We start from the raw sequence: 15,760 nt of genomic DNA, 5'->3' as shown, positions 1-15,760 counted from the left end.
AAGGTGTTAAGGGATGCCGCTGTTGCTAATAACGGTCCTAAGCCCTTTGCAATTATTATCTCATTTGATTCTAGCAACCACCTGGGGAATAGATGCTATTATTATCCCCATTTTGTAGATGAAGAAACTGAGGCAACCAGACATTAAGTGACTTGCCCAGGATCACACAGCTATGAAATATAAGAGGTCAAATTTGAACTTGTCTTTCTGATACAAGGCCCACACTCTGTCCATTGTGCCACCTGGTGAATAAAGTACAGAAATGGCAGGACCTTGGTTTGAATCTCACTTCTGTAACTTACTGGCTGTGTGACCATGGCCAGTCACTTAACCTCTGAGCCACATCTATAAAATCAGAATAATAAAATCTATCCTCCAGGTTGTTTCATGGTTCAGATGAAATAATATAAGCAAAGAACCCACTTTGTACCCTTTAAAGTGCCATGTAGACATCCCTTCTAGAGAGAGATTTAATTTTGAGAAAACAAAGTGGATCAGGTTGAGCAAAATGTTTGGTGTCCCTGAGATGGGAGGGAGAATTAGTTTTAGGGTTCACTTGGTCTACCACACCTAGCAGAGGTACTAGGACTGGCTCAGTCCAAGGTCTCTCTGTTCTCAATACAATTTGATAGGTAGTGATGTGGCGTCTATGTTGTGTTTGTCATCAAGGGAGACATAAATGAAGTATTCGTTCATTCATTCAGTAAACATGTATTAATCTCCTATTTGGTCCAGAGTGTTGTTCGAGGTGCTGGAGAGAAATTTGCTAACGACTCTTCACTAATGTAGCTTGTGGCCCAGGAGAAGAATAAGGCACACAGTTCACTATAATGCAGCATATTATGTGCTAAATGCATTCGGGCAAGCTAGGTGGTGTCATGGATAGAATGCTAGGTCTGGAGTGAGAAAGAAGAGTTCAAATCTGGTCTCAGACATTTAACTAGATTTGTAACTCAGTTGTAAAATGGGAATAATAATAACACCTACCACTTAGGATTGTTAAGAGATCAACTGAAATAATGTTTGTAGAGCACAGTGCCATACACATGGTAGGTGCTCAATAAATGTTACCTTCCTTCCTTTAAAAATATGACAGTTTGTGCATTTAAGGAGCTTAAAACCTATTTCTAGTGTTTTATTAATGCCTTTTTAAAAAACTCCACAATTACTCTTACTGGAATTGACTCTACCCAATAGAACTTTCCCTTATAACAAAGAAAAATAACTTAGTAGAACCCACTGATGCAGCAACCACCCCTGACAGTATACAAGATACTTGTCCACCATAGGCCATCACCACTGTACTAGAAGGAGGGAGGTATATTTCACCATTGGTTCTCTGGAACCAATCATATTTATTATATTTAATCATTATATATATTATGTAAACATATATAGTAATATTTGATACATTACTATATGCCACTTCCTATCATTTAGTAATTAATATATAAATACATTTATATATTAATTATATTTAATCTGACCTCTGATATATTTTAGTGTTTTCATTTATATTAGTGTAGTCTTTGTATTTTGTTGTTGTTCATTTGTTTCAGTCTTGTCTAGCTATCTGTGACCCCATTCGGGGTTTTCTTGGCAAAGATATTGGAATGGTTTGACATTTCCTTCTACAGCTCATTTTGTAGATGAGGAAACTGAGGTAAAGATACTTGCCCAGTGTCATACAGCTAGTAAGTGTTTGGGGCCAGATTTGAATTCTGGAAGATGAGTCTTCCTGACTCCAGGACTGGCACTCTATCCAGTGAACCATCTAGCTGACCCCATCCTTGTATAGAGCTTAAAATCTATTTGAGTAGACAAATTATTTGAAAAGGTAGAGAACAATACCAGAATGTATATGCTAAATGTCATGTAAAGCCCAAAGACAAAGTGTTTTCAAGTTCATAGGATAGAGCAATCCCTGTGGAAGTGAGCTGGAAAGACTTTATGGAGGGGTTGAACTTGCATTAGATTTTGAAAGATAGTTGGGCTTTGGTTAGACCTCCCCTTCTCTTCTTCCCCAAATCATGCCTCCTTTATGGCTGCCCTCTGCTATAGGGCCAATTCCCATTTTGACCCTTTTGCCCCCATCTGATCCACCCTTTAGGTCCAGGCTGCCGGTAGGCATCACAAAGATCGAAGCATCAGTGGCTCCTTATCTGTACATGCCTCAGGGAAGGAGCTGGCTCTGCTAGAGGCCAGCATGAGCAGAGAGAACAGGAAGAGCTCCCAGGGATGGGATGCGAGTGTTCTCCTCCGACAAGTCATCTTCACTGATCCCAGGGCAGTGTGGCTACAGCTGTCCAGCAAGGTCACTCCAGCAAGGTAATAGCCTACGAAAGCTAGTGTTGTAGTGGTCAGCAAACAGTTTGGTGAGTAGAGGAGATGATTGGATAGATACTCAAGGCCATACTATATTAGGGCATTGCCTTTTTGGAAATATCTGGGCCACAGCTGGAAGCACCCCCTCTGCTCACAGTTACTTACATTGTTATGTGTTCCATGATAATGACGGTAGGTACCCAATTAGTATGGCCCTTGTGGTGATAGAAAGATTTCACTGCTCAGTTCTATTTCTCCTATGAACAAATCTGAAATGCCACTATTTGAAATTCATTCCTTTGGGTTACAAATTTGCCTCTGGTGTGGAGTGAGTTAGAGTGTCCACTTTATAATGTAGAGAAGGGCAACGTGTTAAGCTCTTTGCCTTTTGAATCTCTGTCCCTCCTTTTAAAATGCAATTCAAACACTGCTTTCTCCATCTCTTCCACTTTCTCCCTGAAATCTTCCCTAATTCTGGAATGTTAGTGATCTTCCCACTGGCATGTCACAAATTACTTGATTTTGCCATTCTTTAATGCATTTGTCATGTAAAATTATGTTATCATTACCTGCATTTGTCTCTTACTTCTCTATTAAATTATAAGCTTCACAAGGAGACTGTGTTAGCTAAGTTTTCTATTTCCCCCAGTGCCTAACACACTGTTTTGCAAGTGGGAGGTATCTGTTGAATGCATGAATGAATAAATTAAGCTGTCATTCACATTCTAGTACAGAGCTAGACTGTGTTAAGGATATTGGGATATAAAAAGTTAAGTACGACATGGTCTCTGCATTTAAGGAGCATATAGTCTATAGGGGAAGTAAGACATGATCATGAATAAATGCAGAAAAAACAAGGAAAATGGGAAAATATGAGAGGTACAAAGTGTATTGAGGGTTCAGAAGAGAAAGAGGTTATTTCTAGTTGATGAAGAGGGGTCAGGAAGGACTTCATTTATGGTGGAGATGGTCCTTGGGGTGAGCTGTGAAAGATAGATAGTGATTAGATCTGCAGAACTGGAGAAGAGAGCACTGGCTTGCCTCCTGACAGAGGTCTGAGAGAAATTGTGGAGAGAATAGAAGTGTTGATGGGGAAAAGAGAAAGGAAAGACTTGGTTGTACAGTGGCATCTGGGTCTTCAACAGTGTGAGCTGGCTGGGCCATTATACTAGGCTGCTATAGATTAAGTATGTAGTGTGGTTCAATGGAAGAAGAACTGGATCTCAGATCATAGGACCTGGGTTTAAATGCCATCTCTGATCCTTATTGCCTGCATGATCCTGGGTGAATCAACTTTTCGGGGCCTCAGTTTTCTTATCTGCAAAACAAAGAGATTGAGCTGGTGGTCCACTGAGGCCCCTTCCAGCTGTAGTCCCTTCTATGCTCCTATGACAGGAAGTGGTGTGGGTACATTGGCTTAAGAAGGTGCCAGGAGGGAAGAAAGGGGCCCCAAAGAGGAAGGAAGAGACAAACTTCATCTCCTCCATTGTTTTGTACAGGGCATGCTCTGCCACTGGCTCTAAAGGAAATGTCCAGGAGTCTCAGACCTTTGGGATTGTCTGTGGTCACTCTGACCCCATCAATTTGTCTTTTTTGCCCCTAGGTTCTGGTTCTTTACTAAAATGATGATCAGTCAGAACAGTGCCCAGCTGTTTTTCACAGGACTCAAGGAAGAGAAGGTGGGACCCATCCTGTCCCTAAAGGGCAGAGTCCAGCATAACATTGACAGCTGGGGGGCTGTCCCAAAGCTCCTTGACCTCACTGGATCTCTCAAACGGAAGAACTACAGCAATGAGGGTGTGTCTTCCTTCACGGCCTGGGAGGGGGAATCTGAGACATCGCTCTAAAGTGGAAAACTTAAGGAGGAGACAATCTTCAGGTTGGGGGGACTTTGAGAGAGGCACTTAGTGAAAAAACATCAGCTGAAACTCCAAAAGACAAAGACCCTCAAGGCTGTTTGACTTCTACCACATAAATGAACAAACATCCTTTGGGGTCTCAGAGTTTTGTTTTCTAAGTATCTCCTCTGTATCAAATCCCCCAGAGCCTTTCAGCTTAAAGCAGAAATCCTGGTTCTACATCTGTGCCATTTCAGGCACTACTTGAAGATGTCCAATAGGGAAATAAGGCAAAAACACAGTTAACCATAACGCACAATATTACATGACAGGTGCACCAGAAGAATCCATTGTGAGGTCAGTCAATTGACAAGCATGTATTAAATGCATACTATGTGTCAGGTTCTGGAGACACAAAGAAAGGCAAAAAACAGTCCCTGCTCTTGAGTAGCTCATAGTCTAATGATGGAGGTAACATGCAAACAGATTTGTACAAACAGGATATAGACGGAATAAGTTTTACATAATCAGCAGAGGTATTAAAGGGCATTGGGAAAGGCTTCTTGTAGAAGGGGGGGGGGTTTAGTTGGGACTTGAAGGAAGCCAAAGACTTCTCTCCATCTCCTGACATGCATAGAGGAAAGTCACTGCCAACAACTGGGAACGAGGGAGAAGTCAGTAGCACTAGCCCAGCCTTGATACCTAAATGTATGTTCAGAGATAGGGACTGGACTTGTGATTTCATTGGTTTAGGGAGCTCCTGGAGCTCCCTCTGCTAATGCATATTGGCACCTTCTCTGTAACATTTAGTGTTGGAAAATTGCTTAGAATACTGAGAGGTCAATAACTTCACACATGCAGTGTGGGGGAGGTTGTTGAGGAAGAATGAAAAGAGTAAAAAGTTGAGGATATGAATGTGAGTGACTGGAAGGCTTGTGATATGGTTAATAGATGTAGAGATATTTTGAGAAGGAGTAAGTTTAGGGGGAATGATCATGAGCTCTGTTTTGGACATGTTAGATTTGAGGTGTTGATGGGACATCCAGTTGGACATAGTTAGCAGGTATTTGGCAATATGGTATTGGAGTTCCATAGAGAGAACAAGGTTGGATAAATAACTTTTTGTGAGTAATCTGGGTAGAAAAGATAGGGTCAAGAGAGAAAAGTCAGAAAAAGAAGAGAAAAGGACTTAAGACAGTGCATTGGGATGGACAACTATTTAGGGACTGGGGATAGATGATGATGATTCAGCAAAGCAGACTGAAAAGGAGTGGTGAGAAGAGAGCCAGAAGAGAGCAGAATCAGAGAAACCAATGACAAAGTATTGGGAAGAGGAGAGATATTTATCGGTGTCAAGAGTTGCAGATAAGTCAAATTCAAATGTTGGGGTTTTTTTTAAGTGGGAGCAGGCCTGGATATATTTGTAGGTAGTGAGGAAGGAGCTGATAAATAGGGGGAAACTGAAGAGAAGGAGAGAATGATGGAAAGGCCAAGTTCCCAGGGAAGATGGGAGGAAATAAAATCAGAGGCACAAATAGAGGTGTTGGCCTTGGAAAGGAGAAGGAACATTAACTAAACGTGACCTAATGTGGCTTAGAAGTATGTAGTAGGTAAGAAGTAGATGGGAAGTAGGTGAGAAGAGAGAACTCACCGCACAGATGGTACAGGGATTTTTATTTTAATTTTAGTAAAATAGGTGTCAAGACATTCTGCTGAGAGGAAGAGAAGACAAGATGTCATAGGGAGGCAAAGAGAGAGAGAAGATTTGGGACAGCTGTTTTAAGAAATGCAATATAGATGGTCATTCAGAGAAAGATAAGAGGATTGCTATTCATTGGTGAGGGCCCAGCTGAAATTAAGTCACATGAATTTATAATGTACACTGCCAATTCAATTGTGTGATTTATAGCAGTGCTCAACAGCATAGGAGAGAAAGTAGATAGCAAGAGTAAGCCAGGGATGGGGTTTGACAAGTGGTGAATGACAATATGTCAAAGGAGCAAGGCATCCATGGAGAGACAATGGCAGATGGTTGAATTTGTCAACCTTGGGCAGAGCTGTAACTAGAAATTGGAAAGCCCAGTGGGAATAGTGCGTGTGGGTGCTCATACCAACTTTGTAATTCATGATTACATGATACAAATAAGTAAAAATGACACAAATAATTAAGTCACATTCAGTGGAGTGGAAGGATAGACCTCAGGATACAAGATCCTTGTGGGGAGATACCCTAAGACACTGTTCTTTCAGTGGGGAGAGACCCTGAAACATAAGCCCTAGGAGGGAGGATGTCCCCAAAGTCTAAAATGCAAGCAGAACTGGTCCATACCAGAAAGAAGCTAACTTATGGTACTAGCTCTGGAGGGAGGAAATATGCCATCTAGTAGCTAATTTAGCTGATTACTCTTGCTAATTAGATGTCAAGTTAAGTTGCTTCTGGGCTATCAAATTGCAAGGGTTCTCAAAATGTAATATTTGGCCATTTTAAAATCACACAATCTTTTAAAATCATTATTGAAACTTTTTTTTATTCTTTCCATTTTGGTGCCCTCAGATAAAGCTCAAGTTGTTCCAGTTCCAGTTCTAACCATAGGGTCAAGATTATGAAGAAAGGAAAGTGAAGAGAGAGCAGGTTTGGAGGATGAAGAGAACAGGAAAAGAGGAGGACCTGAGGGTCATGAAAAATAGTTTTAAGTGAGAAATAAAGGGAAGGTAACAAACAGAGAGGGGAATTTCAGAGTTCAGGATGATAGAGGTAACACAGTTATCAGCGATAATGAAATATAAGATGTGATAGTACGTGAGTATGGCATGAAGATGGAGTGAAGATACAGGTGATGGGAGCTAAAGCAGTTGCTTTGTGGTGTGTGAATGTGTGTGTGTTGTTTTCGAGGGGACAGCAATTTGTACATCAAAGACCCCAAGTATGAGGGCTGGGGTAGATTGGAAGATGGTCATCTAAGAGCTGAAATCATTGAGAAAGGAAGGAGAGTGACCTGGAGGCTGGGATCTGAATTAGGTGATCTAGAGAGATGAAAAGGGCCTCAAAGCAAGTGAATGGCTAAGTGATGGGCAAAAAGATGTGCTCTCCAAGGGACAGTGAGGAGCAAAGAATTCGCCGCCTCCTTGTGACCTAGGATCTTGGGGCCATAAGAAAAGGAGCTCCTTCTCTGGAGAGCATGGCAAGGGATATAGGAAATTGTATTCTTCTCCTACTCCTCTGTGTTGAATCGAGCAGTCACACTTCCTGTTTCCCACAGGGAACTTCAGTATCCTCATTGATGATGCCATGTTTGGGTTCCGTCTGAGGGACAAACACATGTTGGGGAACAGCAGCGTGCATAGCGTGACCTGTGTGATGATTCAGAACGGCAGTCAGGCCATCCCTGAGGAGCTTAAGCTGAGGGGACAGCTGCAGACCCAGCCTGATGGCTACCACGCCCATGCCACCCTTCATGCCGATGAGACCACTTTGTCCTGGGCACAACCTGCATCATAGCTCCAGGGCAGAGGCAGCTCTCTGCCAATCTGGCCCACAACAGTAACATTTTAAGACAATCAGGTAGGAAGGCAGAAAGAACCCTGACCCTGCACTGGGGATGGATTGGGGTTAGGGTCGAGGAGAAGGGTGGCTACACTCTCCCAAGCTCCTGTTTGCTTCATGAAAATCCTACCAACTCTCTGCTATCCAAGGTCATGGAAGACACAGCAGCAACAGGAATCCACAGATTGACTAAAATCCTTACATTAGTCCTTATCTCCTCTCCTTTCAACACCAGCATGGCTCTTGAGGAAGTGGACTGGGCTGTTTTTCCTAATGGTCTCATCACCTCCATGTCTCAAATGTCTATTTGTGTCTCTTCCCATCCAGGACTGCCCACCAATGGAGCGATTCTGTTCTCCCATACCTACCTTGCTCCCAACCACAGGCTGACCCTGGGGCTGCAGAGCAATGAAAGCCATATTGATGCTGCCTTCAGAGTAGAAGTTCCTTCTGGGGAATTCCCAGAGGCCCGGATCACTGCAAACCTGAGCCACAACGTTGAGGACTTCAGGCAGCTTGGTATCCCCTATTTGGTCGAAGGAGACTGTTATTACCAAGTGAGTAATTACTTAATGCAGGGTCTTATTTGACAAAGGTACGTTTGAGAGTGGGTGAAGATGAGGAGGAATGACAAGGGCAGATGTGAGATGCTTGGCTGATCTCAGATCCCTAATAGTAAATTACAATAGGGCAGCCCTCAGGCCAGACTGCGGAGTTTTTCAGTGACCTTCCTGCTTATTACGATTGAGAGGGTGGGAAAGAAAAGGGGTCTGCTGGTCCTCATGGGGTGTGAGCCTTTGAGTAGGGAAACAACCATAGATCCAGGATCAGGTCCTTGGCTTTGTAGATTTAGAAACTTGATTTTATCAGTTCACCCAGGAGACTGGGGTACCCACTAACAAACAAGAGGGCCAGTTGGTTAATTTCCCATGGGATTTGAGAGGTAGTGTTCCATAGTGGATACAGAACCAACCTTGGCATTAGGGAGACCTGGATTCCAGTCCTGCATCTGAAACATACTGGCTTTGTGACCTTGGGTAAGTCACTGAATCTGTTTGTGCCCCAAACACCTCCACTGCACAACAGTTACCAATCTGTCTTGGTAGATGGAGTTTCCTTGTTGGAAGTTCCCTCTGCCAATAAAATCATAGGTATAGTTCAAAGAATAATTACCATAGGAGATTTATGTGGCAAGATCATTTAAGAGTTATTTGACAAGTTAAGTAGAGCATTAGATTAGAGGGGTTTAAGTTATGATATAAAACATACTTGATCTGGTTACCTCCAGGAGTTCTGCTACTTACTACCTGAATGACCTTAGATAAGTCATTTTCTCTGTTAGTTTGCTCATCTATGAAATTAGGGAATTGGACTAAAATCCCTCTCAGTCCTAAAATGCCACTCACCTGTGGCCTGGATGTTCTTAAGAGATAGTTCCACCAAATTGTGGTAGCTTGTTCGATTACTCTTTTTGCTTTCTGGGCATATTTCTAAGATAACTGTCATTGACTATGAGTGAGGCACCATGGTATTGAGGTGTCATAGACAGTAAAGTGTTGGATGTGGAGGAAGGAAGATCTGAGTTCAAATTATGCCTCAGGGTGAGTCACTTTTTAAAAAAAATATGGCATTTTATTTTTTCCCAATTACATGTCAAGACTATTTTTAACATTCATTTATAAAAAATTTTGAGTTCCAAATTTTCTCCCTCACTTCCTCATCTCCTCCTTCCCTAAGATGGTAAGCAATTTGATATAGGTTATAAATGTGTGATCACACAAAACATATTTCCATATTAATCAGCTTGTGAAAGATGAAACAGACCAAAAAAAAAACCCATGAAAAAAAATTAGTGAAATATAGTATGCTTCAGTCTACATTCAGACTTCATCAGTTCCTTTTTCTGGAAGTGGATAGCATTTTTCATCATGAGACCTTTGGAATTGTCTTGGCTTATTGTGTTGTTGGGAATAGCTAAGTCATTCACAACTGATCATCGTACAAAGTTGTTGTTACTGTGTACAGCGTTCTCCTGGTTCTGCTCATTTCACTTTGCATCAGTTCATGTAAGTCTTTCCGGTTTTTCAGAGAGCATCATGCTTGTCATTTCTTATAGCACAGTAGTATTGCATCACAATCATATACGACAACATGTTCAGCCATTCCTCAATTGATGGCCATCCCTTCAATTCCCAGTTCTTTGACACCACTAAAAAGCTGCTCTAACTATTCTTGTACACATAGGCCTTTTTCCTTTTTGTTTTCTATCTCTTTGGGATATAAATCTAGTAACGGTATTACTTGTCAGAGGTGGCCTAGATATTCCTAAGAGATATTTCCACCAGATTGTGGTAGCTTGTCCAATAACCCTTTCGCATTCTGGGCATGATTCTAAGATAACTCGCTATTTATGAGTGAGGCAACATGGCGGTGAGGTGTCACAGAGAATAGTATTGGATTTGGAGCAAGAAAGATTGGAGTTCAAATTCTGCCTCAGACACTTACTAGCTTGTGATCCTGGGTGAGTCACTTAACCCCTGTTTGCCTCAGTTTCTTCATCTGTAAAATGGGGATAATAATAGCACCTACCTTCCAGGATTGTTTTAAGGATAAAATGAGATAAAAATTGTAAAGTGCTTAGTAGCATCAGTGCCTGACACACAGTAAGCTCTCTATAAATGTTTGTTTATTATTATCTATAGAATGGGAATAATAATACCACCACTCACATAGTGAGCATCAGCAGAGATGAAATATGTAAAGTGCTATATTAATAAACAATGGTTGCGTGGCTGTTGTCGTTGTGTGGTAGAGATTAGGCTTTGGAGTTAGAGGATGTATGCTCAAATCCTGTCTCTGTTACTACCTGTCAACCTGTCTGATCTCTCTGGGCCTCTGTTCTGTCACTTATAAAATAAGAGGAAGGGGGTTGGATTAAAAGGCCTCTAAGGACCATTCTACCTCTATGATCCCATGACTTCTCTGGGCCTCCATTTCCTCATTTGGGATAAAAAGAAAGATAGGAAGGAGGGAGGGAGGAGGCAGACTGAATAACCTCCAAGCCCCTTCCATCTCTAAATCTATAATTCCAAAATGATATCGAAAACACATCATAGGGCAGCTAGGTGGCGCAGTGGATAGAGCACTGGCGCTGGAGTCGGGAGGACCTGAGTTCAAATCCGGTTTCAGACACTTGACATTTACTAGCTGTGTGACCCTGGACAAGTCATTTAACCCCCATTGCCTACCAAAAAAACAAAAACAAAAAACAAACAAAAAAAATTGGACTTGAACTCACATCTGAGCTTGTGTTTCAACACTGCCGCTCACCAATACACATTGCTATGGAATTTTGGAGGTTGTATTATTGCAGATAAAAGAAAACATAAGTAATTCTAACATAAATTTTACTGACCCTGTGCACATACTGTGGTGAGAATGGTATTTGAAAAATAAACAAAACTTGCCTGTTGTCCACATGCACTAAACCTCAGAGCTCTGTCAGATTTTGAACTTAAAATTCAGTAAAAACCAGCTTCCCTTAGAAAAAGAAAACCAAGAACGCTGACGTCCCCTCTCTCCTCCCTTTGGTGTTGCCAGTTTAAACATTCAGCATGCCGGGATTCCTCTGGCAAAGACTATTGTGTTGTGAGGAGAAAAAAAAAAGAGAAATGTTAGCTACCTCTCCCAGTATCAGTTTGCTCATCTGTAAAATGGGGATAATAAAAATGCAGTTACTCCCTACTCTGAGGGATGTTGTGAGGATCAAATATATGCAAAGAGCTTTGCAAAACAATAACAAAACCTGGCATTTATATAGTGCTTTAAGGTTTGCAAAACTCTTTCTATGTAATATCTATAGATATGAGGTATTGTATTTCCTTCCCAGAAGTGTTTGTATTTTGAGGAGGAAATATATATGTGTATCTGTGTGTGTGTGTGTGTGTGTGTGTGTGTGTGTGTGTGTGTGTGTGTGTATATACACACACATACTATATGTATGTATGTATGTATGTGTATACATATACATAAATACACACACACATGCACACACACATATATATTCCTGGGGGTGGAATTTTAAGCCCAGCAGTAGGATGGTGGGAGAGGTGCACTGGACTCTGAGGCCCTTTCCTTCATCCTTCAAAGCTTAATGACAGGCTGGGCAAAGGCCTGGGCTGGATCCTTGTCACTTAGTTTTTAAATCCTGAATTGAGAGCTGGAGGGGCAGACCTTCTTCCTCTCCCATCAGGGTGAGACAGCACCAAAGGAAACAGAAGGTTGTCAGCTGTGTGTGAGTAAGGGACTGTCTCTGTTACTACCTGTCAACCTGTCTCTGGCCCTGCTGGTGGCAGGAAATGGGGAGGGGATGAGCCCCTGGGGAGTAAGACTATTTCTCTCTCTCAGGCTTCTCTTCCAGCTCCCGGAATGAAGGCAGCAGGCAAAGTGAAGGAAACACGGGGCTAGAGAGTGTATGTGTGTATAGAGGGTGAGACAGGGCATCTCTACTAAGAAAAAGTACGATTGGCTCTTGCTAACCCTTCATTTTTGAAGATGCGGGTGATGTCTTTGATTTGGGCATGTATTGAATTTAAGTGAGACAAGAGTTGTGCAAAGTTGTTGGCCTCACTCTCTCTCCCTGAGTCATTGAAGTCCAGGGGCATGATAGAAGTCAAGACAGTTGGCTATGGCCCATCTTAGACATTGACCAAGTTCTCAGTGCTCCATAGTACCCGCTTCAGCCATCTTCATGGCTATTGGAACAAACTGTTCTTGTCTGCCCGTTCCACTGGGGAAGTCTTCACATGCTTGGGATAGACATCCCCCTAAACCACCTACCCGCAACCTGGTTTAAATAATCTGCAGAGTGTGGCTACTGTGTATGCTACATCTAACACTTGGTTAAAGAGGCAGCCAGCAATCTGGGGGGAAAGGGGTAGAAAAGGGCTGACTCCTCCCCCAGGAGGAGATGACTTATTGGTTTGTAGGCAGAATCCATTCTCGTTGAGAAAATCAATCTCACAGATTTACAGCTGGAAGAGACCTTAGAGATCCTGGTCTTACCACAGTCTACCTTCCTCATTTTACAGATGGGGTAACTGAGGCACAGAAAGTTTAAGTGACTTGTCCGAGGATATACAACCAAATGTCTGAGGCAGGATACTAAAGGCCTAGGTCCCTTCCTCTTATTGATTCTAATTCTTACTTACAACATCACTAATGTGAAAATATGTTTAGTAGGAATGTATATATATAGGCTTTATCAGATTGTGTGCTGTCTTGGGGGAGGGAAGGAGAGAAAAATTTAAAACTCAAAAGCTTATGGAAGTGATTTTTGATAAATCAAAATAAATTAGTTTAAAAAACAAACAAATAAAATAAAAGCTCAGGTCTTCCTGGCTACTAGTTCAGCTCTCTTATCTACTATGCCTCGATGCCTCTCCAATCACTTGGGCTTCTGGAGCCTCTCCCTCTTCTCCCCAGTACAATGAGGTCCTCTCACCGTATTCACCAGTCCAAGGTTGGCCTGACGCTTGAATGTCTCCTGTTCCTTCAGTCCGCCTTCACTTTCTGTGTCCTCTCCTGTCTCTGCGATGTCCTTCTTCTGATCCTTTCAAATACCCAGTATCCCTTGATCCCAACCCTGTTGAAACATCCTGTCAACAAAGGCTCTGGTACATGTTATTGCCGACTCAGTATGAATGTAAGTCACCTGGGCCCCTCTCATAGGAGTATTTGAATTTTAAACATGATTTCTTGATTTAGATCAAAGATATCTTTGAAGAAATTTTATTCAGGTGGGCAAGATATTTTGGGGACCTTCCCTCTACCCCTAACAATGACATTCTGGGGGTAACTGATGGGACTTAAACCCATCAGTGAGTTAGGGGAATGTCTACCCCAAGCGTGTGAAGACTTCCCCTGGTGGAGTGGATGGATGGCCATGAAGGTGGCAGAAGCAGGCACAGTGGAGCTTGGTCAGGCATAGAAGATGCCGAGGTCATCCACTGCATTCTAGGCCATCACCAGTCATTGTCTTGCCACTAGACTTCCGTGACTCAGAAGAATGAGTGAGGCTGACGACTTTGGGCAACTCTGCCTCACTTAAATCTAATTCACGCACAAGTCAAGACCACCCTGTGATGTCACTGGTCCCCTTCGGAAACAAAGGACGAACGACCACAACCATAACAACAAAAATGGCAGCTTATAGGCAAATGTTACTCCTCATGAAGCCTGAGGTCAGAATTACTGGTGATGATAAAGATGAAAAAGAGGAGGACGGGGAAGATATCATCAGATTGAGGAGGCCCCATTAGATTGTAAGCTCCTTGAAGCCAGGAACTGTCTCTTGCCTCGTTTTCTATCGCTAGCACTTTGCACGGTACCTGGCAGGTGCTAGGTGCTTAATAAATGTTTACTTAATTGAATTGAGGCAGTGTGGTAAAATGGAAAGATCACCTGATCTAGAGAAAGTGGTCCTGAGTTCAAATCCTGCCTCTGTTGCTTACAACCTATGTAACCTCAGGCGAGTCCCCGAACTTCCCTAGACTTCATTATCTTCAACTGTAAAATGGAGAGCTGGACTACGTGGCTTTCTAGCTCTAGTTGGATAACCCCTTACATTTTGGGCAGTGTTTTATGCTTTTCAAAACCTGTTTATATCACTAATAATAATAATGAAGAGGAAGAGGAGGAGAACAGACATTTATACAGTACCTACTGTGTGCTAGGCATTAGTGTTTATATAGTACCTACTATGTGTTAGGCACTATGCTAAGTATTTCACAAATATCCCATTTTTTCCTTACAATCCTATAAAGTAGGCAGAGCAGGCATGTCCATTCTCATTTTATGGATGCAGTTAAACCAGAAAACCGGGAAATCAAATGGCTTGGTCAAAGTAACCCAATGAGCTCATGGTACAGCCAAGAATTGGTCTGTGCTTTTTCTATACTAGGCAATATTTGATCCATCTCTCTCCTTACTTTGGCTGCTGGGTAGTCTAGTGGATATAGTTAGTGCTGGACTTGACTTTAGGAGAACCTCCCTTAAAATCCTGCCTTAGAAACTTATTATCTATGTGACCCTGGGCGAGTCATTTAACTCATCTGTGCCTTGGTTTCCTAATTTGTAAAATGAGGGGATTGAACCTGATGACCTCTAAGGCCCCTTCTAGCTCTAAACATATGATGCCATAATAGCTAGTATTTATATAACACTTTAAGGCTTGCAGAGTACTTTTATCACCTCATTTGATCTTTACAACACTCCTATGAGGAAGGTGCTATTATTATCCTCATTTTACAGACAAGAAAACTGAGGCACATAGAGGAGAAACAAGTGACTCTTCTCATTCAGCTAGTATGTGTGAAGCAGGATTTGAACTCAGGCCTTTTGGCCTCCAAGTCCAGTGTTTTCTATTCTATACCACCAGCTTCTTACCTTTCGCGCTGCTCCCCTGTGGCCCAGGGTCAAGGCCTCAGGGACATCCAATCCCATTGTCTAGAACTCTGGCTCCAGGCTGGTGGCTGGCATGAAGGCTGGCTTGGATGGCGAGCACCTTCGCGTGGCGCTGGAGAGGAAGAAGAATGGAGGCCGTTCAGAGGAGGTGGTTCTGGGGCTGCAACACAGTGTGCCAGGACTCAGTGGTGTGGTGCCCTCCCGACTCCAGGTAAGCAGGCCAAGGACAGGTAAAGCCTTGTTCTTTTTTTTTTCTTTTATATATAAATTTATTTATTTTTAGTTTTCAACATTTACTTCCACAAGATTTTGAGTTCCATATTTTCACCCCAACTTGCCCCTCCCCCCACCCCAAGATGGCATGCATTCTGAATACCTCTTCCCCTAGTCTGCCCTCCCTTCTGTCTCTCTCTGCCCTTCTCTTATCCCCTTCCCCTTCTATTTTCCTGTAGGGCAGGATAGATTTCTGTACCTCATTTCCTGTATTTCTTATTTCCCAGTTGCATGTGGAAACTTTTTTTTAAACATGTGTTTTTAAAACTTTGGGTTCCAAATTTTCTTCCTTCCTCCCACCCCACCCACCCTCATT

General features: G+C 42.4%; 1 protein-coding gene across 1 annotated transcript in view; it reads left to right on the top strand.

Annotated features, from left to right (window-relative positions):
* The window catches only part of LOC110198340 (uncharacterized), a 174,901-nt gene that overhangs the window by 74,698 nt on the left and 84,443 nt on the right, over positions 1 to 15,760 (top strand). Inside the window, 5 exon segments of the mRNA XM_078151725.1 lie at positions 2,111 to 2,328; positions 3,929 to 4,122; positions 7,424 to 7,661; positions 7,943 to 8,264; positions 15,218 to 15,382. Coding sequence (XP_078007851.1) covers positions 2,111 to 2,328; positions 3,929 to 4,122; positions 7,424 to 7,661; positions 7,943 to 8,264; positions 15,218 to 15,382 — 1,137 coding nt within the window.

This window comes from Phascolarctos cinereus, unplaced genomic scaffold (assembly GCF_003287225.1).
Source record: "Phascolarctos cinereus isolate Bilbo 61053 unplaced genomic scaffold, phaCin_HiC Scaffold_4;HRSCAF=312, whole genome shotgun sequence".
Classification (NCBI taxonomy): domain Eukaryota; kingdom Metazoa; phylum Chordata; class Mammalia; order Diprotodontia; family Phascolarctidae; genus Phascolarctos; species Phascolarctos cinereus.
Note: the sequence above shows the minus strand (reverse complement) of the source record. Positions and strands in the feature narration are given on the sequence as shown.